This window comes from Brachypodium distachyon, chromosome 1, assembly GCF_000005505.3.
Source record: "Brachypodium distachyon strain Bd21 chromosome 1, Brachypodium_distachyon_v3.0, whole genome shotgun sequence".
NCBI classification, from domain to species: domain Eukaryota; kingdom Viridiplantae; phylum Streptophyta; class Magnoliopsida; order Poales; family Poaceae; genus Brachypodium; species Brachypodium distachyon.
Genome location: NC_016131.3, coordinates 3,972,034 through 3,996,204, shown reverse-complemented (window position 1 = coordinate 3,996,204; position 24,171 = coordinate 3,972,034). Strand labels below are relative to the sequence as shown.

At 51.7% G+C, this 24,171-nt stretch overlaps 3 protein-coding genes across 4 annotated transcripts; all 3 read left to right on the top strand.

Moving 5' to 3' along the window:
* The first annotated feature begins 3,782 nt into the window (after positions 1–3,782).
* On the top strand, positions 3,783–8,713 carry LOC100828725 (type IV inositol polyphosphate 5-phosphatase 7). Of its 2 annotated transcripts, XM_003557666.4 has the most exons (13): positions 3,784–4,484; positions 4,586–4,673; positions 5,337–5,408; positions 5,631–5,718; positions 5,876–5,980; positions 6,078–6,578; positions 6,768–6,903; positions 7,015–7,208; positions 7,294–7,402; positions 7,476–7,624; positions 7,721–7,962; positions 8,073–8,274; positions 8,351–8,713. In XM_003557666.4, exons 1-11 carry the CDS (start codon positions 4,455–4,457, stop codon positions 7,938–7,940), a joined length of 1,692 nt encoding a protein of 563 aa, XP_003557714.1. In that variant the 5' UTR covers positions 3,784–4,454; the 3' UTR covers positions 7,941–7,962; positions 8,073–8,274; positions 8,351–8,713. The 2 variants fall into 2 exon arrangements, with proteins under 2 accessions (XP_024313857.1, XP_003557714.1); XM_024458089.1 differs by having other exon boundaries at positions 3,783–4,484; positions 7,721–8,274.
* Positions 8,714–20,474: 11,761 nt separating this feature from the next.
* On the top strand, positions 20,475–22,340 carry LOC100844412 (cupincin). Its single transcript, XM_010230287.2, has 3 exons — positions 20,475–21,153; positions 21,245–21,523; positions 21,644–22,340. Exons 1-3 carry the CDS (start codon positions 20,512–20,514, stop codon positions 22,223–22,225), a joined length of 1,503 nt encoding a protein of 500 aa, XP_010228589.1. The 5' UTR covers positions 20,475–20,511; the 3' UTR covers positions 22,226–22,340.
* A 293-nt stretch (positions 22,341–22,633) lies between these two features.
* Positions 22,634–23,614, top strand: LOC104581955 (proteasome subunit beta type-2-B). Its single transcript, XM_010231157.3, has 2 exons — positions 22,634–22,883; positions 23,000–23,614. Exons 1-2 carry the CDS (start codon positions 22,714–22,716, stop codon positions 23,457–23,459), a joined length of 630 nt encoding a protein of 209 aa, XP_010229459.1. The 5' UTR covers positions 22,634–22,713; the 3' UTR covers positions 23,460–23,614.
* Positions 23,615–24,171: the final 557 nt, after the last annotated feature.

Below are 24,171 nucleotides of genomic sequence, written 5' to 3'. Positions count from 1 at the left end.
GCCATTTATGCCCATTGTCCGGCGGGTAGAGCAAGCGCTAGCTAGCTCAGCTCTATCTTGCTTCAACAAAAGGGTGAATCAAATAGTGCACGAAGTTCGTGCTATAGTAGCTAGCTGACCGATCTCGATCCTCCCGACTCTCTGAACACTTTCTTTTCTTTTCGGTACTCACTCGTTGCATATTTTTTGTCAAAATTTTATATATCTAAATATTTTTTAACAATAAATACATTTAATTTTGGACAAATTTGAGACAGGTATTATGTAACGGAGGGAGCACGTACTTACTGTGTAACCGTGCCGATACCGATCGAATCGGTCTCACTCACAGTGCTCAGTTCTTCCTGGATATGCAATTCGGCCACCCCATGCAATGGATCGATGATGAACCGTAGGATGTATACGTATAAAAGTGTCTCAGCAATTTAATTAACCGAGCTGTTTACTAGCTCAAGTGCGTGTTGGTACGTAGAATGTCGTGTTCTTGCTCCATTTACTTAATTAAAGAGAGTCGCATGCCACCTTCGTGCTGCTCGATCGCTCGGAAATGTGAAGAGCAAAACCCCACATGTAAGTACGCATGCAACCTCGCATCCACAGCAAGAAGGAACGGACGGTGAATCCCGACCGAAACGTGAGCACGGGCCGGGCCGGGCCGGATTGCGATCCCTTCGTGGGACCCGTATGTCGGTGACTCAGTGATATGTGTGTGCGCCGTGACCCCCACCCGCTCGTACGTAACGTACCAGCAAACACGGCGGGGCTGGCTGTGGGCCCCGGCTCCCGTGGCAGCTATCAGCGGGGCGGGCTGCTAGCTGCTGCACATGCATGTTCTTCCGGCAGCGGCAAAAAGTGCTCGGCCAGGTAATTAGCTACTTTGATTTGATTTATGCTACTTTGATTTGGAAGGATAGAGTCTTTCGAAATGCTTCATTTCAACTTGTAGAGTTGAATTCTATAAGCAAAATCTTTGAAGTAATAATTAGTGGAGTAGAAAAAAAAATCTACTCCTACTTGATTCAAACCTCCTAATTAGTATACTCAGTTTTTCCTATAGACAAATAAAAGTTTCATACAAACTCAATCGCGTACTTTTTATCTTATTTCTATTGGAAAAGTAAAAAAAAAAAAAAACCGCCTGGCGAATTATCTATCCTTCCATTCACCTCATCTATGATAGCCGACATGTCATCAAGAGACGCTCAATCATACACGTACTTAAGTCTATTTGTTTTAAAGGAATACACGTACTCAAGTTGATTGGGTTGGCCATTAGATAATAGAGTCGAACAGCTGGCTAAGGGCAAGTTACATATCTATTGAAACCTTTGCTACCTTTGCTGGCACAGTACTTTCGTGCAACGTCATTAGTAGCATTGTTCATATTTCCAGCAGGGAAGAACATTGGTATCCTCTCTCCCTGTTGTGGCATGTCCCGTGACAAATCTGGCATCCCACAATCATCAGTGTCTGCAAACCAGGCATGATTGGTTAATACAAATACAGGGCTAAAAAAGACTAAGAAGGAAGATGTACTTTGGCAATCGGTTGGTATGTATGGTTGCCTTGGTACCCGTCCGAGCACCTGCAAAAGTAGCCTTGGCCGTCGTAGAAGTGCGCTGACACACATGCTGTTGTTTCTGGCGCACGTGTATCCTGGCTGGTCGGGTCGTGGCAAGGAGTGGCTCTCGACGACGAATTTTACGAAAGATGACAATCATTGCGCGTACATGGGGGGCCTTGCCCCCCCCCCCCCCCGACCTAATCCCTCCAACCACAATTTAGCCTTTGGCAAGGCAATGACGTTCACCGCCATTACAATGAAAAAAAGGAAAAACATTTGAGAATTCATAAACACACGGTCCATAACTTATTGTTGCAAGAAAGCAAACTAGAAGAATATGATGACGACGACGCACTTGACTATCCAGCTGCAGTAGGGCGATGATGCTACTGTTGACGATGGAACCCCAATAGCCACCAATCCACTATAGTATAATGGTGCACGGCGACCCAGCAACCCGCTGACAACAGGCGAGCTGGTCGTGTTGAGTATACGGCCTCACAACAACAAAAAAGAAACAAGTTTTTCAAAATGTGGTGAACATAAACCGGCTCACCTAACAGCAGAGCCATTATTCCTGCACGTCAATAAAAGTATAGCAGGCCAAGAGCTAGCTAGCGGCGATACAGAATGATGGCGAGCGATCTGAGGCACAGCTCGTTACGCCAACTCCATGCTCACCAACGAGGCGAGCACACATCACGCTGCTCCGCTGACCAAGGAGCTGAGTGTAGAGTGACCGGCCGGTGAGACCCGCATTTGCTGCCGCATTGATTGATTTTCACCCCTCCCAACGTGAATTTCGTTACGAATTTGTGTTTACGGTCAAGGTTTACCCAACCAATGTGCATCTTCTCCAAGTTAAACACAAACATTTTATCATGTAAAACAAGATCTGCAACAAGACACATCCCGTTAGTTATAATTTTAATTGCCAGTTTCATTGTTCATTGTTACAAGGACGATTGTAATTATGAATCTATTTAGTAGTGAAACAAAAAATGTTTGCATGAATATAATACCAGGGGTTAAAGAAAGGCATGTAATCAAAATCCAGAATCACTCTCCAATAAATATGGTCGGCTTGGAAACTATGTTTATTAGTGTTTGTAGAATTATTTTACACAACCATCACAGTATAGCTCACCTACAACTTATAATGTGTATCAAATACTAGATACTTAACTAACATCACTAAATGACGAACCTTGTAGCGCCCTTGCGCCCCTATACACACTTGGGAGGGTCCTTGCCCCCCACCCCCACCCTCAAACGCCAATTAATCCTCCGACCTCAAAGAAATCCCATGTAAACTTCACCAAAACAACCTTTACCAATAAAATTCCTACTCTTAATAATTGGCTTGAGCTCATCTTTTTTTGTAGATCTTTATGTTTTGTACTTTTTCAAGTGCAGGGCTTCCATTTTTCTTAAAAAACCGTTTTTTCAGCCAGTATTTTTTCATTATGATAACACTTCTTCTTAGACTGAACTACTTATCATTGTAAGGCTTGTCTCATTTTCCTTTTTCTCCACAAAGTAGGACACAGAGCACCAAAATCTTGATAGAGCTTTTAGTTTAATCATGAATCTTTGTATATGTGTTTGTTCCGGTTGTTCGGTACTCCCTACGATCCATAATAAGTGTTGTTTTGAATTTAGTGCAAAGTTAATCCTCGTGTCTTGTATTTAGTACAAAGTTAATCCTCCGATCAATAATAAGTGTCTTGAATTTAGTAGAATTGCAACTTTGTATTCAAGATACTTATATGAATCGGAGGAAGTATTTGTATTTTTACTATCTCTTTGATAAATCAATAAAGCCAAATCATTATTTAAATTTGTTCACAAATGGATCGTAAGAAATGAATCAATAGGAGTCCGAACCAAAGAGGATCTTAACTACAACTCGTATTTGCTGGCACGGTATCAACACCCACACAAATCTCACAAATCCGTGTATACCTCAAACTCAAAACACTCACACAAATCTCACATATCCGTGTATACCTCAAACTCGTCCTCCCAAAATCTTTGGAAAGACTGCACGCAGTACTAGTAGATGGCATGTAAACCAAATGTTCGGAAGAAAAAACGGCTTATTCCTTACTGCCAGTTGTGGTCCTCAGCAGTCAGCGCTCACGCTTTCTCTCCTCCTCCCGAAGTCCCCCAAAGCCCCACCTGCCGTGTCTACAAACCAAGCCAAGCAAGCTTGGATTTGCGGGAGCTGGCCGTGACCGCAGCGCCCTTAACAGCAGTAAACAAAGCAGAGAGAAGAGAAGAGGAGAAGGGGGGGATAAAAGGAAGAGGGCTCCAGCAAAAGCAGAGGAGGCAGATCAGAAACCCCGAGAGCTCACTCCTACAGTTTTCTTTTCTCTCGCTTCCCAGTGTTTTTTCGCACACCGACCAGTACACACACACAGAGACCTCCAGCTAGTACTCCTTCGTAGCCTTAACCCCCTGCTAGCAGCTAGCGGAGAGCCTAGGAGGAGTAGCATTCAGTGATTCAGGGGCAAGGCGGTGTCCGTTCGTCCTGCGAGGCTTGTTCGTAGACTGCAGTAGCGGCATTGCTTCCTCCCGGGATCAGCTCAGCTCTCGTCGATTCGGTTCAGGGTCGAGTTGGATTCGTGATCCCTGGCGAGTTTGGCGGCGGCGGCGTTGTTGGCTGGTTTGCTTCTTCCCGGCGCTGAATCAGGGCCGAGATTTGGGGGTGAATCCGGATTTGGGGCCAAAATAATTTGGAGATTTGAGGTTTCCTTGCGAAGCCGCACCTTCCATACATACAAAGGAGAGAGAGGAGGGGGTGGAGCAGGGAGGAGGGAGGGGAGGGGCTGAGATTGGCTTGATTCTTCTGCTGCTTCAGGAGGAAGGAGGCTGGTGCTATGAGACAATGAGGGAAGAGAGCAACAAGAAGAGCAAGGTATGCGCTTGGTTCTGCAATCTGGGCGCGGCGCTGTTTCGTTTGTTTGCTCTGTTTATGGGTCAATTTTGGTGGCTAATTTTGTGTCTTAACGTGCACAGCTCTCGTGGTCCAAATCCCTCGTCAGGAAGTGGTTCAACATCAAGAATAAGGCGCAGGATTTCCACGCGGACTACGATGCTAGCCAAGGTAATGCAAATGTTTTAGTTACTATTGGTTCAAAGGTTTGTAGGATTTGTTCCGTGGAATTTTCGGTTCGAAGTTACAGCAAAATGAAGGGTCTCAGCTCTCTAGAACAACTGACCAACCTCCTGTTCTTTGCATTTTGTTGTTTGTGTTGTGTGTAGTTGACCTTTGATTGTTCATAGTTTTTGTTCTGTGGTTCAGGAAGGTCTTGGTGAATGCTACTTATATGATCTTGCGCCTGTAGTTTCTCATTGCAATTAGACCCGTCCATGTTCCAAGTCCCGATTCAAAGAGGCAATAGGCCAATAGCACCAGAAGGTCCCGATTCAAAGAGGCAATAGGCCAATAGCACCAGAAGGTCCCGATCAAACAACTTTATTTTTCTCCCCCAAGGACGCGGCTAAGTTTAAGCCTTAGTTCCAAGCCTCGATTCAATGGTGTACAAGTACTTAGAATGTCCCAATCAAACACCTTTTCCCAAGTGACGCAGATATTTGTCTGCAGCTGCCTGGAATTTTTGTACGCTTCTCAAGTTCTACGTCGATGCACTTTTTTTACCAGACTAAGTTTCTACTTCTGAACTACTGAAACTGTCTGAAACAATTTTAGTTTCATTTTCATTTGCTGTCTTTGTTTGGTTTGGGCTAAATTGTGGTGGTGATGCAGGAAGGGATGGTGGTGAACGGAGGACCAGCTGCTCAGAGAGGGAGGCAGCAACAGCCAAGAAAAGCAGAACTGGTACAGTTAAAGCATTTGGACCACACTTTTCTCTCTTCAGACATCAAAGATCGCAGCTACCTCTTTCTTTTTTTGTTGCATGGCCAGAACTCTCTTTACCTGCCATGCTCCTCTTTTGCCAAATTAATTTATATAATCCATCAAATGCATTTTATTTTGCTTTCATCAGCTTATCTGATAGTTCATTTCTTTATCTCTATTGGGTTCCTTATGGGCCTATAGACCGGTCGTTGAAGCGGAATGTTGATCGCATTCGTAGAGGAAGGAATGAATTTGATATGTCACGTCTGACAGAAACTCAAGATTACAGGTACCATTTTATTACTGTGTGTGCTTCTCAACCCTGTAATAGAATCCAACACAACACAGTTTATATTATGCAGATCATAGTGCTTTCGATGGTTCTTGCAGTTTGACTTCACTGGTGAGACCTGGTTAATCATTATCTTACTTCCTTGTGTGTGTAGAATATTTGCCTCCACGTGGAATGTTGGTGGTAAATCCCCATCAAGGGGGTTAGATTTAGATGACTGGCTCCATTCTTCACCTCCTGCCGATATCTATGTGCTTGGGTATGTATTATCAAAGTCGTGATATTTTCTTTTTACTTTCACAACAATCCTCTTGAGTCTTGAGCTTCCCTTTAACTATTCTTTCAATCTTTTACAGCTTTCAAGAAATTGTTCCGTTGAATGCTGGAAATGTTCTTGGTACTGAAGACAATGTTCCGGCAAAGAAGTGGGTATCACTTATTAGGAGGACACTAAATAAGAATCCTGAGCCTAGCAGCCATGGTGGCTATCGCACGCCATCCCCTGTACCTGACCCAGTTGTGGAATTAGATGCTGATTTTGAGGGATCGTCGAGAAGACATGATAGCTCTTCATTTTTCCAGCGCCGATCATTCCAGAACCTTAGCCGGAGTTTAAGAGTTGAAGGAAATGATATGTTTCCACAACCAAGATTGGACCGTAGGTTTAGTGTCTGTGGCCCTGTTACCTTGGGAGGCAGACCAAGTAATTTTGATGGAAATTTTATGTGTACCGGATCACCAGATGACCAATATATTGACGAGGATGCCAACAACGGACCATATTTTTCACCGTTCCCATATGGCTATGGTGCTTCACCACCTGCGGAAGAAAACAACGAGCACCCGAATACTCCTAGGTAATTTTTTTTGGCATCTTCCATTGAATTTAACGTGTGATTGTTCTTTATATCTTTTAAGCTCCCTTGTGTGCATGCACACATTCTAAAAACCTTAAAATATTTGAGCTCGTCAGTGCTTACTTCATGATGATACGGAGTACTTCTGTTAAAGTCAAGGCAGTAATAAAAATGATCTGTTTGTACCAGGTATTGTTTGGTTGCCAGCAAACAGATGGTTGGCGTATTTCTCACAGTTTGGGTACGCAATGAAATAAGAAATGATGTTCGAAACCTGAAAGTTTCTTGCGTGGGTAGAGGACTAATGGGTTATCTCGGAAACAAGGTAAAGTCTAGATTGTACAAGCTGCACTGCTTGAATTTTGATCTTAGGTGCATACTTTTGCTCACTGTTCCTATGCTGTAGATTTTCAAAGTCCTTCTGTTTTTGCTGCAGGGTTCTATATCAATAAGCATGTCTTTGCATCATACAACCTTCTGTTTTGTCTGTTGTCATTTGACCTCCGGGGAGAAAGAAGGAGATGAATTTCGCAGAAACTCTGATGTTATGGAAATCTTACGGAAGACAAGATTCCCTCGGGTCCGTGGATGTGGGGATATTAAGTCACCGGAAACAATTCTTGAGCATGAGTATGAACTTATCTTCCTTATCCAATTCAGTAACATGGAATCCATGCAAAACGTTGCACTAATTATTTTTTAATCTAAATTGCAGCCGTATCATATGGCTTGGTGATTTGAATTACCGGATTTCTCTTTCATACCCATCAGCAAAAGCTCTCGTTGAAATGCATAATTGGAAGCAACTATTGGAGAAAGATCAGGTATTTTGCACTGCTCCTTTCCATGGCAATGTTAGTTTGGAGGGCCATGCTTGAATGACTTGTTTTTGAACAGCTTCGCATAGAGCGAAGATGCGGACGTGTTTTCCAGGGATGGAAAGAAGGGAAGATTTATTTTCCTCCAACATATAAATATTCTTTCAACTCAGATCGGTATTCTGGTTATGGTGTGCGTCCCAAGGAAAAGAGGCGAACACCAGCATGGTAACTTCTTTAGTACTTGAATCAGCTAGAATGCTCTTCTACTTAACACTTGTTCCAAGGAACTTACTGAGCAAGTTTTTCTTTTGTTGACCAAAGGTGTGATCGCATTTTATGGTATGGTAATGGCATCATTCAGTTGTCATATGTCCGTGGAGAATCTCGCTTCTCTGACCACAGACCAGTGTACAGTATTTTCGTGGCGGAGGTTGAAATTCTTCGCCAGAGGAGAAGAAACATGGGCTATTTCAGCTCTAGAGTTGAGGTGGAGGAGCTTTTGCCATATTCTCACAGCTATGCAGACATAAAGTTCTACTAGTTCAGCTCTTGCGGTGCTATAAGTATGTAACCCCCTTTAAATATGTGTAAGCTAAGTGGTTGCTTCTCAATTAAGAACCACTTTTCTTTACACATATTCCTTCTGTTTTACACATCTGTGCTGTTTATGCAGGCTCAATGATTCTCTGCAATCTATAGCATGGTTCCAAGATCTGTTAGATGAGCAGATATGAACATGACAATATTTTTCCATCTTTTTTTGTGTGTGTGTTCTCGCTTTCGAGAATCACACTTGGCACTTTAGTAACCATTGCCAAGATCTAAGATCAGATGCGTGGGGAACACATTCACATTCTGCAAGAACTAACATAGAGGTAATTGATTTCTTGAGTGTCGAGTAGATCCTGAAACTCTTGCAAAGGCCTAACATTTTCTCTGTTGCTGTTGCAGGATAGTCGGGCAATTTAGCAACTAACAATTTGCCCGCGAATGGCAACGTTCATGGGAAGATTCAGCCAGCTTACATCACTGACTATACAACTCTACCAGCTCTTTGCCTTCCAGTTCATCTCCTTTGTTTAGAGCCCTCAACAACCTACACCCGTCACACCTTTTTTTTCCATTGAAAACTCTGTAATTAAGCTGGACAGTGCATGTATCAGCGTGAGTTGTAAAATCATCGCAGATCGGCGCAGGGAATGATACTTGGATTGAACTAAATTCCATATGATGATTCCTGGTGTGAGGGGAGAATGATATGTGTTGATGTGACTTGAGAGGTTTGTTGCGAAAAGATGTGATCATTTGCATGTATTGCCTTGCCTTTCTAGTGATGTAGTCCAGAAGCTAAATGATGCCTGCATTTGCTGCACTTATTGCTGCTGTGACAGAAAAGAAAAGCTCAGCGAGTGCATGCGTTGTTTCTTCTTGGATAGAAGCCTGTTTCCTTAAGGGAATACATGGCGCAGCGCCTCATCGTGGTAATTTCATTTCCTGTCTCCGCGAAAAAGAAAACATCAGTTCCCTCAAGAAATAAAAAGAATCGAGCGAAGTGAAATGGAGATCCTGAGTTGTCAACGTTTTCATTGCTTGCCCTGTAGTCTTGGCTTGTTGAAAGAACAAGCTTTGACCTGGATCTGACCTCCTTTAATTTGCTCCCTGCCCTGGGCGGAGGTGAGTCACGAGATGTGATCTCACCTGCCGGCCGGCGTAGGGTGGTGCACTGGTGCACTTAATCGGCATGATTAATACGGAGTGAATATTTGGGAGCATTTCGACCTTTGACTTGACTGCCTGCCTGGGCGAGGGAAACACGTCGGAGCGACTAATTAATTAAGATGAGATTTACTTTTACGTGCTCCTAGTTACTGAAAAATTCGTTTGTGGTTTGGTTAAAGTTCCACCGAAGCTGTGAAGGTAGTACAAAGGAAAAGGGCGTGATGTGTGTGGTAGCGGTAAAAGATAAAGATAAAGCGGGTAAACAAGGACACGCAATACGGGGTTCCGCTTTCAGCGATTTGCTGTTCCTTTTGACTCTTACCGCCAACGAATCAACTGTCCCCCTCCCTCCAGCAGCATCAGTATACATCAAGAGATCGGTTACTTCACAATGGCGGTTCTTAATCTTAAGCAGTAGTATCATGTACTAGCACGAACTACAATCCGACGGTGCAATGCAAACCAGCTTTTAATTGAAACGGTGCACGTTTTGCCGCGGTCACCCACGCCCTCCCCCTAGCACTCGTTGCTTCATTTCTCTTCTTCGTTTGTCATCCCATCGCCTCGATGACGTTCGTACGGCCATGGCTGGAACTGCGCTGAGGCATGGCTGAGACGAAGATAACCCGGAAGGAATTCTGGAAGAAATGCGTGGCAGTGGCAGCAGGCATGGCAACGAGCACGGCTCTGCGCAGGCGCGCCCGTGTACGGTGTACGTACCTTTTTGCCTTGTAGAACCCGAAACCGCAGCTCGTTTCCTTCGGCTCATCACGTCTTCTTCGCCGTACTAGCTCGCTTCGCTTGGTAGTCTGTGCGCAGGCAGGGTGTTGCGTCCTGCAAGCGGTGGCATGGCGGCCACTCGAAACGAGGAAAACTAAAGGAAAAAAGTGGTGATGGATCTGATTCTGACCGATGCAGACTGATGGATTGACGGACGGAGGTGCAGGTCAGCAGGTCCGGCGGTCCTTTGCATTTGAATTGCATGGCTTGTTTAGGGTGTGTTTGGTTGGTGAGCCCAGCAGGGTGGGTTGGCCCCAACCAGATTTTAGGGGTGGGGTGAACATGTTTTCGCGTTTTGTTGTGTGGGCGGGGCGAACCCGTTTTCGCGTTTGGTTGATTTGGTCGGACCGTGATCTTCTTCTTTCTCGTGGAGATCTTCTTCTTCCTCTCAAGCTCGTGCTTCTGGAGCCGCCACCGAGCTCGTGCTTCTGGAGCCGCATCGGTCCTGTGCGTCCATGTCGACTGTTGCCGCTGCCTGCCCTTCCCACCGGCGGCGAGCAATTCGGCGTCGGACGGCGGCGCTACAAGCGCGGGAGCTTCATGATCTGATTCGAGATGGAAAAAGGAGAGGAGAAAAAGGAATCTGCGGCGGGCTCGGCCGGGGCGGAGGTGAAGCGGAGGAGCATGGCGACGAAGGCGATGTTCGGCGGCGGAGGAGCTTTGCGGCGGGGGAATCCGAGGGAGCACGGGGCTCAGGTGGCGGTGGAAGCAACCTCGCGAGGCTGAGGCGGAGCTTGCGCGCGGGTCAAAGCGAACTCGCGGGGGCCAGCGGCGCTTCTCGCCGGAGTCAAGGAAGATGACCTCGGGGCGGCGATGGCGATGGCGATGGCGATGGCGATGGTGCTGGCATGTGCGGGGACCAAGGGCGACGCAGGCGTGGACCAAGCGAGCGTGGTGGTAGAGTTTGCCGGGAACCAGCGGAGACGCGGAGGTGGAGTTCGTCGGGGAAAGGATAAAGCGAGAAGGAGAGGACGGCGCGAGGGGACAGACGCGTCTGGGAGAGAACGGCCCATCCCAGCCGCGTGAGCCGGCCAAATCGGGCGTAGCACGCGAACCAGAAAATCGAGCGAATATTCGGTCGCGGCCGCTCCGCTCACACGTCGCTCGCTAATCAAACAGGCGCGTGGGCAATTTGGCACTTCGCGGGGCGGCCCCAACTCCTGAACCAAACAGCCCCTTAAAGATGTCCGGGCAGGGTGCCGATTAAACTGCGGTCGGGGGGAGCGACGAGCTCGGCCAGGTGCGCTGGATTGCGCCGGCCGTTACTCCGGCACCGGCGGCCAAACCCCACCGCTTTCCCCACTAAAAGGGGGCAGCCCCCCCCCCCCCCCCCCCGATGGCAGCTACTTCGGCGCCGCCGGCCAGGCTTCCCTCCTGACCCCTCGCCGAAGGGATCAAGCTCGGTGAGCTGACCGATCCACCACGGGTTAGCTTGCGAGAGCCCCTACCCGCTGCCGGCCACTCCGGCCGCAGCGGCCACCCAAACCCTCCCTGTCTCGCCTGGTCCCGGCGACGTGTCCCTGTCTGCTCCGTCATCGGCTCGACAGGTCACCCCGCCTACACCTCCGGATGGGTTTCTGTCGCCGCCCAAGATTCTCCGTCGCTGTCCTTCTCCCTGGAAGGATCCCGCCATGCCGACTCCGGGGGATGCGCTACTCCACCTCGCTCTTTGCGACTTCGCCTCGCCGGTCATCTTCCCTCTGACGCCAAGATCGCCGCTATGCTCTCTGGTGTCGGTTTGGATTTCCCAGCTTCACCTCGCTTCGCCGCTCCCTTCTGGTATGGTCGAAGTTTGCATTAACTTATGGATTGGTTCGTCCTTTCAATCTCCTTTGGTGCGTTCCTTTGGATCCGGTATTTTCTCGATTACAGTAGCTAATTTGCAAGTCGCCAAGTTCATAATCTCGCTGCAAGGTGTTCGTCATGGGGCGGTAGTCCTAGGGTTCCATGAGGCTACTCCGCGGGCTATTTTTCAAAATTTGAATCCTTCTGCCCACGCTGACGTCAGGGGCGGTGCGGCCTCCTGTGCTGTCTCGGCCTCCGGCCTTAGCCAGGCCCCGCGTGCCTGCTCCCGCTGGCGAGACTGCAGACAAGGATGCTAGTCAAAGGCTTCCTTTGGTGTCGCCTTGCTCCTCTCTGCCTGCCGCGCTTGTCCTTTCCGCTTGTCCGACTAGCTTGGACGCTTCCCCCGTGCCTGGCCATACTGCCACGGCGTCGGCTCGCTCTGTGCCGCAAGCTGCTTCCGCCCATGAAGATACTTCGCTGGCCTCGGATTCACGTGCACCGATTGGCTTTCCCTTGCGCTTTTCATCGGTCCTAGCACAACCTGCCGCCCCTTCGCCTCTGGTTTGCTCCGTGTTGCATGGTCCTGTTCCTGATACGACTAGGAGGTTTCGTAAGCGCCCGCTCACCTTGACGTGCTCGCTCCAGGGATTCTGCCCCCACCGTTTGGACCGGTCCAATGGCTCACACACTGCGCGAGGGCTTCACGTTCTCCTAGGTTGCAGTCCTCCTTCACGGTCCACGATCCTACGCTGCAGCAAACCGATCCCCCTCGTAATCTCCAAACCTCGGGTGTCGCCTCCGGTCACTGCCCCCCCCCCCCCCCCGACGGCCCTCCCATGACCAAGTTGAGCTTCGCTCAAGATCTTATCTCCCCTTCCCCCTATTTATCTCCGGTCTCTCAACGCTCAACCCCCATGCCACCACCCACCCACTGGCTGCCAAGTCTAAGTACCTCACAACTTTGCTTTCGTTGCCTCGCAGCGGACCATCTTGTGGAAGACTGCCGTAACCCTCTTCGGTGCCGCGCTTGCTGGGGCTTTGGACACCGCCAGGCCTCGTGTCGTCGCTCAGGTTTCTCAACCCCATCCTCTTCTTGGCATTCGTCCCCTCTGTTCGGTTCTTCTAGCTCGATCTCTCATTGCTCTAACTCGATATCCCTTTCTCACGTGTCCGACTCGCAGCCATGTCGGACTTCATCCCTCTCGATGCCGCGGTCGAAATCATCTCCTCCGAGTCCGAATCGGAACGGTCCTTTGAGGACAAGTTCATGGTGCATGACGCTCCCCTTGTGGTCGAGGAGGAGGAGGACCCCAACAAGTACGAGCCCAACCCTGCGGACTCCGACCCATCGGAGCCGGCAGTTGGGGCTGGGGAGGAGTTGCCTTCCGGCGACAGCGAGTACGAAGAATTCTGCTCCGGGGACGATGACAACTCCTCCGACGGTGGGTCGGGCGACACGCTCTCCCACGACTCTCGCCCGGACTGCATGGACGTCTTCATGCCGCACGTTCCGCTTGAACATTTTAACAACCTTGCATATGCTTATGTTCACCCTCCTGCTACCTCGCCTGCCTATTTCATTCGCCATGCTTTGTAGTCCCGCCACTTCCACCCCTCAGCCTCTCTCCGCCCTTCCACCCAAGGCTTCGCTCTGGTGTGTTTCGACTCCCACTATGAGCGCGAGTTCGCTGTCTGCAACGGCCCCTTCCCTGTGGGCCGGGATCACACTGTTTACCTAGTGAGGAAGGATGAGACGGAGAACAGATTTCTCTTCGATCACCACAACCTAGCCGCCCTCTCGATCGATGACTACCCACTTGAACAATGGTTTCCTGCCCACATCCTTACCTCCACCGCCCCTTTCGCCAATCCTTACGAAATTGATCCCATTTGCATCACTGGGGTGGACTACTCCACTGTCTTGGTCACAGTCAAAAGTCGCTCCCTTACCAACATCCCTAGGTCTATTGCTGCCAACGGTTTCTCCGGAGACGGCGCCATTGCCAATGTTAAAATCATCCACTCCCAAGCCCTCCAACCCATACACGACAATCCTTTCCCTCTCCACGTTCCCCCTGCGGCTCATCTGGTGGCTCCAGGGATGGTGGTGACAACAGCGGTGGTGATGGTGGCGACGAGTTCCCCGTCTTTATGGACGCTGAACTTGCTCCACCACCTGCTCCGTCGGTGGCCCCCTCGTCGGGACAGACCTTTGATGGTCGCATTGCTGAGCTTCTCGGGTGCCCGCCGATGTTCGCCACCCTAGCACCCTTTGTCTCTGCGACCCCCCCTTGATGCCAAGCCCAAAGATGTGCAGTTTAAACTCTACCCAGTGTTCTACGAGCTTCACGTTTCCAGCCAAAACGGGGAGCGCGGTTTCTATCGCCTTCCAATGCAGGTCGCGGGCACTCGCGGTCTTCTCGTGGCCAACCTCGCGACGTGCTCCATCGGGTTCCTGGACAAGATCTCCATTGTTGGCCCGCACCGTGCCCCAATGCTATCGGTGGAGGTCCTGTGCCGGGACACGGGTGTCGAACTTCCGCTGCCTTTAGAAGACACAAACCAACTCCTGCTTTGGACGACGTTCCCCCAGCGCAGGCCACCCCTCGTCGTAGACCGCGTCTTGCTGCTGTCGAGTCTCCTACCTACACAACCATCCTCGAGAAGGCAGCTGAACGCAAGAAGATGAAGATGGAAGGTGGGGCGCTTGGCACCCGTCTACGTGAAGGCGAGATCCCGAAGGACGAGCTCCCGGAGTTGGCAGCGGAAGGCTGTGGTCCACTTCTGCGCAAGGACATCGGTCAGCTCGCGGCGACATGCGGGGTTGAGCCTGCGGATCTTCTGAAGGTGACTGATGTGGTTTAGATGGTGTACGACGGTGGCCAGTTGTATCTTACCGCTTTGCTAGTTTTCCTGTTTTCTTTCGCTTTCCTGTATCCTGTCGCTCCCCCACCTCTTAGTAGTTCTGTTAGTGGGTGTGTGTCTTTTTATTGTATTTTCAAGCTGCCAACGGACTGGTCCTTTGGCTTGTATCGTGTTTCCCTAGCAGCTATTTTCCTTCCGTGTCCTATTCCTCGGTGCCGTTCTCTGTTCAATGATTAGGAAGTTCCCCGTCATATCTTGGAATGTTCGTGGCCTTGGTCGCGCAAAAAAAATGTATTGACATCCGTTCTGCCATTAACGATGCCTCCCCGTCGATCATCGCTCTTCAGGAAACTAAGCTGGTGGATATCTCCTCTTTTAAGGCTGCGTCGTTCCTTCCGCCGGGCTGTCGGTCCTTTCTGTTCTCCCCTTCGGACGGGGCTTCCGGCGGGCTGCTCACGGCCTGGAACCCGGAAGATTGGGCCTGCTCCTTATTGGCCCGCCACCCCTACTCCCTTTCCTGCACCTTCTCTTCCAGGACATCTGACTTTTCCTTTTCTCTGACTAACGTTTACGGGCCATGTGGGCCGGACGATAAGCACGCCTTCCTCGATGAGCTGCTATCCATCGGGCTAGGGATAAATGGGCCGTGGGCCTTAATCGGCGATCTTAATCTGATTCTGCGGCCGGCCGAACGTTCGAACCTGAACTTCAACGCGCCGGAAGCTGCTCGTTTCGCTGCTTGTCTCAACGCTCTTCAGCTCCTTGAGATTCCTCTGCTCGGGAGAAATTTCACGTGGACTAACCAACAATCGGCTCATATCCTTGTCAGGCTAGATTAGGCTTTTGTGAACCTTCGGTGGAGCAATCTCCTCCCCAACTCAACTCTCTCTTTCCTGCCTCGCTCGACCTCTGATCACGTCCCAATTGTCCTTTCGGTTAGTTCAGACATCCCGATCCCTTCGGTTTTCCGGTTCGATAATCACCTTCTTCTCAGCGACCCCTTCGGCCAGCTAGTTTCCTGTGTCTGGAATAGTTTTGGCCACCACCATGATTCCCGTGGCCAGCCTAGGATGCTCTGCCGCAGGCTAAAACGGGTCAGGGAGGAGACTAAGAAGTGGTGCCGGTTCACTCGATCTCCTTCGCTTCTTGCTAAAAACTATCTTACGGTTATCTCCGTCCTGGACAAAATTGAAGAGGCTAGATGCCTCACCTGGTAAGAGCTCGCTCTTCGCTCCTCGGTCAAAGTCCCTCCACAAGCACAATGCCTTGAAAGCTTCGTATTGGAGGCAACGCGCCAAGATTAAAGACTGCTCCATGGGCGATGAAAACAGAACGTATTTTCACATGTGCGCTTTGGTCCGTCTCCGTAAAAACCAAATCAAAATGCTGGATGTGGATGGCGCTCTTGTCTTCTCCCATGATGGAAAGCAATCGGTTCTGACTAGTTTCTTCTCCTCCATTATTGGGATTCCAGGGCCATCCTCCTTCCTCTTCGACATTGACGAACTCCTTGCCTCTTCCAGCCTCACTCCCTCGCAAGCTCGTTCCCTTGTCGCCCCCTTCTCGCCCCAGGAAACTAAAGACTGACTGCTGTCCATGAAGGACAACTCAAGCCCAGGGCCTGACGGTTTCGGCCCTGCTTTCTATAAGAAATTCTGGCCTCTTGTGAAAAATGATATTATGGGGTTTATGTCCGGGTTCTTTGCTGGCTCTGCCGACCTACGCTGTATCAACAAGGCTCTCATCATGCTTCTCCCAAAGAAGCAAGGTGCTGCCTCCCCCAATCACTTTCACCCGGTCTCTCCGCAGAACTGCTGTCTGAAAATTGCAGCCAAATGTTTAGCCATTAGACTTCGGCCTTTCATTCCATCGCTGGTTCACCTTGATCAAACTGGGTTCATCCTCGGGAGGAATATCTCGGAGAACTTCATTTACGATGCCGACATTGTCCAAACCTGTTATAAAAGGAAGTTGCCTTCCATTCCTCTAAAACTAGACTTCTAGAAGGCCTTTGACTCGGTTTCTTGATAGGCTCTTCAAAAAGTTCTATGTGCCAAGGGTTTCCCCCCTAAATGGTGCTCGTGGATCGCTAACCTAAACTCTTCTGGCCAGTCCGCGGTCCTCCTCAATGGGACGCCTGGTCCTTGGATCCAGTGTCGGAGGGGTCTGCGACAGGGGGATCCGCTTTCTCCTTTCCTTTTTATCCTCGTTGCCGACGTGCTTCAGCGCCTCCTTCTGGATGCCTCCGCCAACGGCCTAATCTCTCACCCCATAGACGATTCTCTGCCTTGCCCCGTGCTGCAATACGCTGACGACACTCTTATTATCCTCTGCGCCGACCATTCTCAACTCTTGCAGCTCAAAGAAGTGCTCTCGAAATTTTCGGCGGCCACAGGTCTCCAAATTAATTTTCATAAAAGTACTTTCGCGCCTATTCACGTCGACTCACCGGAAGCCAGCTCCATGGCTAATATTTTTGGCTGCCCGATCTCTTCGTTCCCCCAAACCTACCTGGGTCTTCCCTTGTCTACGCGTAAGCTTCGACTTTCTGCCTTCCGTCCTATTATCGACAAAGTAGACCGCCGGCTAGCCGGCTGGAAAGGGAAGTTGCTATCCATCGGCGGTCGGTTTATTTTAGTTCGTGCTGTCCTTCGGGCCTTACCTTCCTACGCGATGGGGCTGTCCTTCTTTCCGCGGGCACGGTCAAGGAGATTGGCAAATGTTGTTGGGCCTTCTTTTGGACGGGTGAGGACCATGCAAACGAGGGTAATTGTAAGGTGGCTTGGGATGAGGTTTGCGCGCTGACTGTAAAAGGGGGCTTGGGCTTTCGTTGCCTTCGCACTCACAATTCTTGCCTTCTTCTGAAACACCTTGCTAAAAAGTTCACTCTCCCGGTGCTTCGACGTGGGAGCAGCGCTTTGCTTCCACCTATGGCTGGTTCGCTCATCAGGACCTTGGCGATTCCCATAGCATGGATTCTTATGTTTGGAAGGACCTGCTCGCCACTCTTGACCTATTCCGCAGCCTCACCAAGGTCACCATCGGAAATGGCCGGTCAACTTCCTTTTGGCTCGATCTTTGGTTTGGAAATGACACTTTTGCCTCCCGCTTCCCTGCCTTATTCTCTCACTCCCTACGTCCCAACATCTCGGTGGCCTCGGCCATCCAAACTTTTGACAGCCTTACGACCTTTCACCCCCGGCTTTCACATGCTGCGACAATTGAATTTGGCGACTTGCAAATTTTGTTGGCTACTGTGGTTTTGAATTTACAGGTCCAGGACTCACGTTCGGGGAGGTTGGACGGCAAGCCACTTTTCGCGGGGTCTGCATACTCGGCTTCCTTTGCGGCTCAACGGGATGATCCAGTCGCCCACGTCATCTGGGGAAGCTTTGCCACAAACCGCTGCCGCCTCTTCATGTGGCTGGGTCTCGGACTCTGACAAATGTCCATTCTGCAACCAATCCAAAACGACAGCTCACATGCTGCTTCACTACCGCTCTCTACGTCCAATCTGGTCGGCACTCCAATCGATCCATCCTGATGCTACAACTTGCCCAGACCTCGTCGCCCTCGCCACCGACCGGCAATGAACGGACAAGGTCCATTCTACTGTTCTCTTAATCGTTCTCTGGAATATTTGGAAAAGGAGGAACGCCATGGTCTTCAATGCTACCCTCGAAGATCCCAACATTGTCATCATCGATGCAAACGTTTGTAATCTAGTAATCTTCCTCGTACATAACCCTCCTGCCTTCCCTTCTCTTTGCTCTTTGTAAAGTTACTTACTGGTTTTAATAAAAGATGTGCAGCCCGGCTTTCGCCGGCCGTAGTTCGGGTAAAAAAAAAAACTGCGGTCGGGTCACAGCAATACTCTTGGAATTAATGTGCTTTCCAACAAGTGTCTCTGTGTATATATGTAGTCGGACGTCGTACTCGTGCAGGCATGCGGTGCGCGCCGTGCAATATGCATGCAGCTACCACCGCACCAAACACTGCACAGCGATTTATTGACCCCCGTACGGCACGAGCGTCTTCGCGGTAGCCAGCTGCCTATATGTACGCGCGGTGCTGTACAAAGAGACACTCTCCATGCCATTTGATCGGTCGATCGGCACTGGCCGGCCGGCCGCCCAGCCGGATATGTACGCGCGGCACGGAGCCGGCCATCTCGGCTCCGATGGCGCTCCGATGCCGTGCCGCGGTTGTTTCCGGAGACGGGATCGATCCGTGCCGTGTGCCGCGTCTGTAATTGCTGTGGTGCATGACATGGTGGGGTGACGAGTCAATCGATCGGATTGATGTGTGCGCATGCATGCATTCCTGGGTGGACCGAGCGAGTGAGATAGCCTGGCTTAGCTGGGCTGACGCACGCACGTCCTGCCGCACTGGTCGTTTTCTGTGTTCTGTTTCTCCGAACAAGTCGTTGGGTTTTAAACTGGTGTAGAGCGAGCTCTGCCATGGATGTGGATGGCCGTGCGGGATCTCGATCGGTGCCTTCGAGTCCGCGGACTGTGGTGGCGTGCGCGTGAGCTTAGCGCGTCGTACTTGTGTACATCAGAGTATCATGCGGAGTCTAGGAGCATGCATGCTTCGCTACTGCAGACCGCGTCGCGCCTTGCGCGCGTGCGTGCAGTTGCAGTCTTGCAGAGCCCAGGGCCCATGCGCTCAGTCACGAGTTTAAGTCTGCACGTGCAGGCGTCCGCGTGGAGTACGTAGCACAGTGGCACAAGCTAGCCTGTCCGAGCGTAATACGCGCGCGGAACTTCTTCCCAACTCACTCCTACGATCCTATCCGTAATTCCGTATACGGTGACGGTGTCAAGAGTATATACGACGACTAGAATACAGAATTTGTAGCTAGCAGCCGAGCTTCCCGAGTCGATTGCCATTGCCTGCCTTTCTGCACGTCCAAATCTTCTTCTTTTATGTTTTTGCCGCTGCGCCGCCAAAGTCCAAACCTTCAGTACCGTACGGTACAGTAGATCCCTAGGGGACATTTTCTATTTGTTTTCGAATCAGGGGACGAAAGTGGCTGCGCACGTGTATGAGAGAAGGCCCAAAGCTGAGATCCCCCCGACCGATCCGCCGACGCTGTCCATACAGTTCAGGCGTAACTGGGCCGAAAGCCTAGTACGCGAACTCCTGGGCCCCCATGTCCACTGGGCAACATTTCAACACCCCGGTTTCAAATTAGCATGACACGGAACTTTTCTCGTAGCCTCTAGCCTTCTATGCGTATGCACGAGACTCTAAGTTCCATTTTGTATGTTTTACAACCTAATAGAAGTACAGTAGTAGCTTTGTTGTTCTATAAAACCTAATTAGCTTTTCTTCTTAGCTCTGAACTTGGTGTGTGTGTTCTTGTCAGCATGTGGCAACAAGTTCGTTTTAAAACTCTGTTGGGCGTGAACCTGTTTGTTCCGTTATCTTTGATAATGGAACCCGGTCATATGATCTTAGGAAAAGAAAAAGAAAACGTCGTAGCGTGCGTTACACATGACGCAGTATAACCTCTAAGGCAGTCAGGTAATTATGCGGCAACCACAAGAGGTGTTATTCAGGCCTGTAACACGGTAATAACATCAATCAATCACCCCACGGAGGCACTGATGCAAGATATCGGCACCTAGCCAATTAAGCTGCCACCTCCTCGTCTTTTTCTATGCTTGTTCCTATCCCAATCAACCTTTGTCGCTTCGCCGCGGTGCAGCCAGCTCGCACGCACCCGCATGCCACTTGCCACCACCTGAGAGCCACCGTGTCACCGTTGATGCGGCGCGTCGTCTCCTGCATGCTCCCACCCTCCCCCCACGTAACCCACCCGAAGCTCCACCTGGCCGCGCGCATGGCCAGAGCTCCACCGCCCCCCTAGTCCTTGACACCCCTATATAATCCACCACTCCTCCCTCCCAGAGACATCACAAACTCATCCAATCAACCAACCAACTCGATCAAGCACCATGAAGCTCACAGCAAGATCGCGATTGTTGCTAGTGCTGGCACTAGCAATCCTCTCCCTCTGCCTCTCCGTCTCCTCCGCGTCCGACTGGGATACGGAGAGGGAAGAAAGGGGCGGCCAATCTGCCGGACGGCAAGGAGAAGGAGAACAAGAACAAGGACGATACTCGTCGTCCGGCCGGCCGTACCACTACGGCGAAGAGAGCTTCAAGTACAGGACAACCACGCGCCACGGGCGCTTCAGGGTCCTGGAGCGCTTCACCCACGAGCTCCTCAGGGACTCCCCCGTCGGCGACCGCCGCGTGGCCGTGCTGGAGGCGGCGCCGCGCGCGTTCCTGCAGCCAAGCCACTACGACGCCGACGAGGTGTTCTACGTCAGGGAAGGGGAAGGCGTGGTCGTGATGCTGTGGAAGGGGAAGAGGCAGTCCTTCTGCGTCCGGGAAGGCGATGTCATGGTGATCCCGGCCGGCGCCACCGTGTACTCCGCCAACACGCATGATTCCAGGTGGTTCCGTGTCGTGATGCTGCTTAACCCCGTGTCCACGCCCGGGCGGTTCGGGGAGTTCTTCCCTGTTGGGTCAGGGGAACGGCAGGAGTCCTTCTTCGGTGCCTTCAGCGACGACATCCTCCAGGCCTCCTTCAACGTGCGTACTCATAGTTTGTTTGTTTCATCTTTCAAAAACTTTAGCTGCAAGCTCGACCTTGATTGATTTTGCGTGGATATCGTATCAACAGGCTCGTAAGGAGGAAGTGGAGAAGGTGTTCGAGGAGAGTAGCGAGGGCGAGATAACGCAGGCGCCGGAGGAGCAGATACGGGCGCTGAGCAAGTCGTGCTCCAGCTCCAGGGGCAGCGGCAGCGGGTCGCGCTCCGAGCAGGACTTCAAGCCGACGAGCATCGCCAGCAAGAAGCCGCGGTACTCGAACAACCACGGCAGGCTGTCGGAGATCACCGGCGACGAGTGCCCCCACCTCCGCAGGCTCGACATGGAAGTCGGCCTCGCCAACATCACCCGCGTAATTAACCATCCACACACACATTAATCCAGCTTAATTCATTAATTTGCAAGCTAGATCATTGATCCCATTCATATACTCGGATTGATCCTGATGCGTATTAATTTCTCGTGCGTGCAGGGGTCGATGATGGCCATGAGCTACAGCACCCGGGCGACCAAGATCGCGGTGGTCGTGGAGGGGAACGGATACTTCGAGATGGCGTGCCCGCACATGTCCGGCTCCTCCAGCCGCCGCTCCGAACGCCGCCGTGAGCGCGAGCAGGAGCACGGCAGCGAGCAGGAACGCCGTGAACGCCAGGAACGCGAGCACGAGCAGAGCAGCGAGGAAGAACGGCGCCGGGAGCGCGAGCAAGGGCAGCGCGAGGGCGGGCAGAAGTCGAGGGGGTACAGGCAGGTGGGGGCGAACATCAAGGAGGGTTCAGTGATCGTGCTCCCCGCGGCGCACCCGGCGACGTTCGTGGCGGGCGGCGATGGGAACCTGGCCGTGCTGTGCTTCGGCGTCGGCGCGGAGCGCGACGAGAAGGTGTTTTTAACGGGGAAGAACAGCCCGCTGAGGCAGCTGGTGGAGGAAGACGAGGCGGCCAGGAAGCTCGTGTTCGGGGAACGGGCCCAGGAGGCGGAGAAGCTCGTCCGTGGGCAGTCCGACGACGTGTTCGTCCGTGGCCCGCGCCAGCGCCAGAGCGGCGTTGCCGACATGTGAGCGGTCGGAGCGGCGGGCCTGGGTGCGTGACGGGAACTGTGTGTACTTGTGTTGAGGGAATAATAAGTGTAGCAGAGGAGATGCTACGTGTACCGTGTACGTTTTGTACGTGACAGTTTTCCGGCAAAATAAATGTGAGCCTCGTTGAGATATCCGCGTGACAGAAAAATTGTTACACTTAAAAGTTGACCCGGGAAACCGGAACCCAACACCACGTTGCAAAAGTTCGTACTACAGGGTCCGTGGATCATCCAGTCGGGCTCGGGCGGGTCACGTTCGGTGCCCGTTCTCTCGGAATTCCGGCGTCGTTCGCGAAGTGCGACTCCGACCCCAACTCAGGCTCGACCTAGCCCAGCCCAATCGACCCGCTATAACAGTTCCTCGTCGGCTGCGCCTGGCTACGTTTTACTACCTTGGAACACCGGGCGATCGTGCGGAAATTAACCTAAACGTGCAGCGCAAGAACACTTCTCGAACCGGCGGCCGGCATGGTGGTGATGGACAGCTTGTTCGGCGTGGTGGGGGACGGCTTCGTGGCGGTCGCCGCCGGCACCTCCGCCGTGCGGACCAGCTACGTCTTCAGCAACCCCGACCACGACCGGCTCACCCAGCTCGGCTCCCACCTCATCCTCGCCGCCACCGGCCTCTCCTCCGACCGGTAAACAACCAATCACTTCCTCAATTTCCCCCCAAATTAACGCCTCGTCTAAATCGAAGCCCAGACCATGGTGTACATCAAACTAATCTGAAAATCTCTTGACTCTGATTTCGCAGATTGCGGCTGCGGGACGAGCTCAAGGCGACCTGCTTGCGGGGCGGCAACAGCGGCGACGCGGCCGCGGCGGCCGCCGTGGCCCGCCTGGAGGTGCTCGGCCACGCGCAGTCCGTCAGCGCCGTGGTGGCCGGCTACGACGGCAGGGAGGGCCCGTCGATGTACGCCGTCAGCGCCGCCGCGCCGCCGGAGCGGGTGAGCCACGGCGCGGCCGGGAGCGGGGCGGGCCTCTGCGGGCCGGTGCTGGAGCGGCTCTCCCGGCCCGGGATGACGGTCAAGGAGGCCGTGGAGATCCTCGACCGGTGCATCAAGGAGGTCCGGCGGATCGGGCTGGCGAGCTTCGTGATCATGGTCGTCGACAAGGCCGGGGCCAGGGAGTACGCCAAGCGTCTGGTAGTAGTCAAGCCGAAACCTGAACTAGGAGGACGAAAGTTTGGTGGGGATACTCCTATGCAAAATTAGAAAAATATATGTATTTTTTTTGTAGGTGTGTAGAACCCGATTGGTAATTTGAAATTGAGTCTGACAGTTTTTTTTCTTGCTCTTGATTAACGAAGTAAATCCCTGGGTTGTATGCTCAATTAATGCAGATCTATCTTCTTTTTTGAGGAACTATATAGGGCGGGCAAATTCAGCATGCACCATATTTCATATTTCATACTGTATTAAGCATCATATTATTTATACTATTCTTTAATCTACAGTTGCGTCCATCGTTGGTACGTCAAACTCAACTAAATTACGATAGATGCCACCGTGTCCGTGCCTCTCTGCTCCACCTTGAAAGAAAACAAAAATACCCTTCGGGTCGGGTCAGCCTCCTCTCCCCCTCCCCCGCATCTTGCCGCTGTCGCCGCCCCTTGGGGAGGCTCGGCCTCCTCTCCCCCTCCTCCGCATCTTGCCGCCGCTCCTCTCTCCCTATCCCCATCCTCACGCCCCTCTCAGCGCTCCTGGCCGAGCTCGCAGCCACCCACCGCCGCAATGTCGTGGAGGCCGAGCCTCCTCCCCCCCCCCCCCTCCTCCGACGGCTGCTCGGCCGTGACGTGCACCGAACCCTCTGACCGTGGCCTCCTTTGCTTAGACCACGTTGCCTGGCATCCTACACCCGGTGACCTGCGACCTCTCCGCCGACGCCTACTCTCCTCACCCCCCAGGTCGAGTGCAAACATACGGC

Coding starts and splice junctions, on each gene's coding strand:
- LOC100828725 (XM_024458089.1), top strand. CDS start 4,455: ATGAGGGAAGAGAGCAACAAGAAGAGCAAG. Junction 5,719..5,875: donor ACAGAAACTCAAGATTACAG/GTACCATTTTAT, acceptor TTGTGTGTGTAG/AATATTTGCCTCCACGTGGA. Junction 6,579..6,767: donor GAGCACCCGAATACTCCTAG/GTAATTTTTTTT, acceptor TGTTTGTACCAG/GTATTGTTTGGTTGCCAGCA.
- LOC100844412 (XM_010230287.2), top strand. CDS start 20,512: ATGAAGCTCACAGCAAGATCGCGATTGTTGCTAGTGCTGGCACTAGCA. Junction 21,154..21,244: donor TCCTCCAGGCCTCCTTCAAC/GTGCGTACTCAT, acceptor TCGTATCAACAG/GCTCGTAAGGAGGAAGTGGA. Junction 21,524..21,643: donor GCCTCGCCAACATCACCCGC/GTAATTAACCAT, acceptor TCGTGCGTGCAG/GGGTCGATGATGGCCATGAG.
- LOC104581955 (XM_010231157.3), top strand. CDS start 22,714: ATGGTGGTGATGGACAGCTTGTTCGGCGTGGTGGGGGACGGCTTCGTG. Junction 22,884..22,999: donor ACCGGCCTCTCCTCCGACCG/GTAAACAACCAA, acceptor CTGATTTCGCAG/ATTGCGGCTGCGGGACGAGC.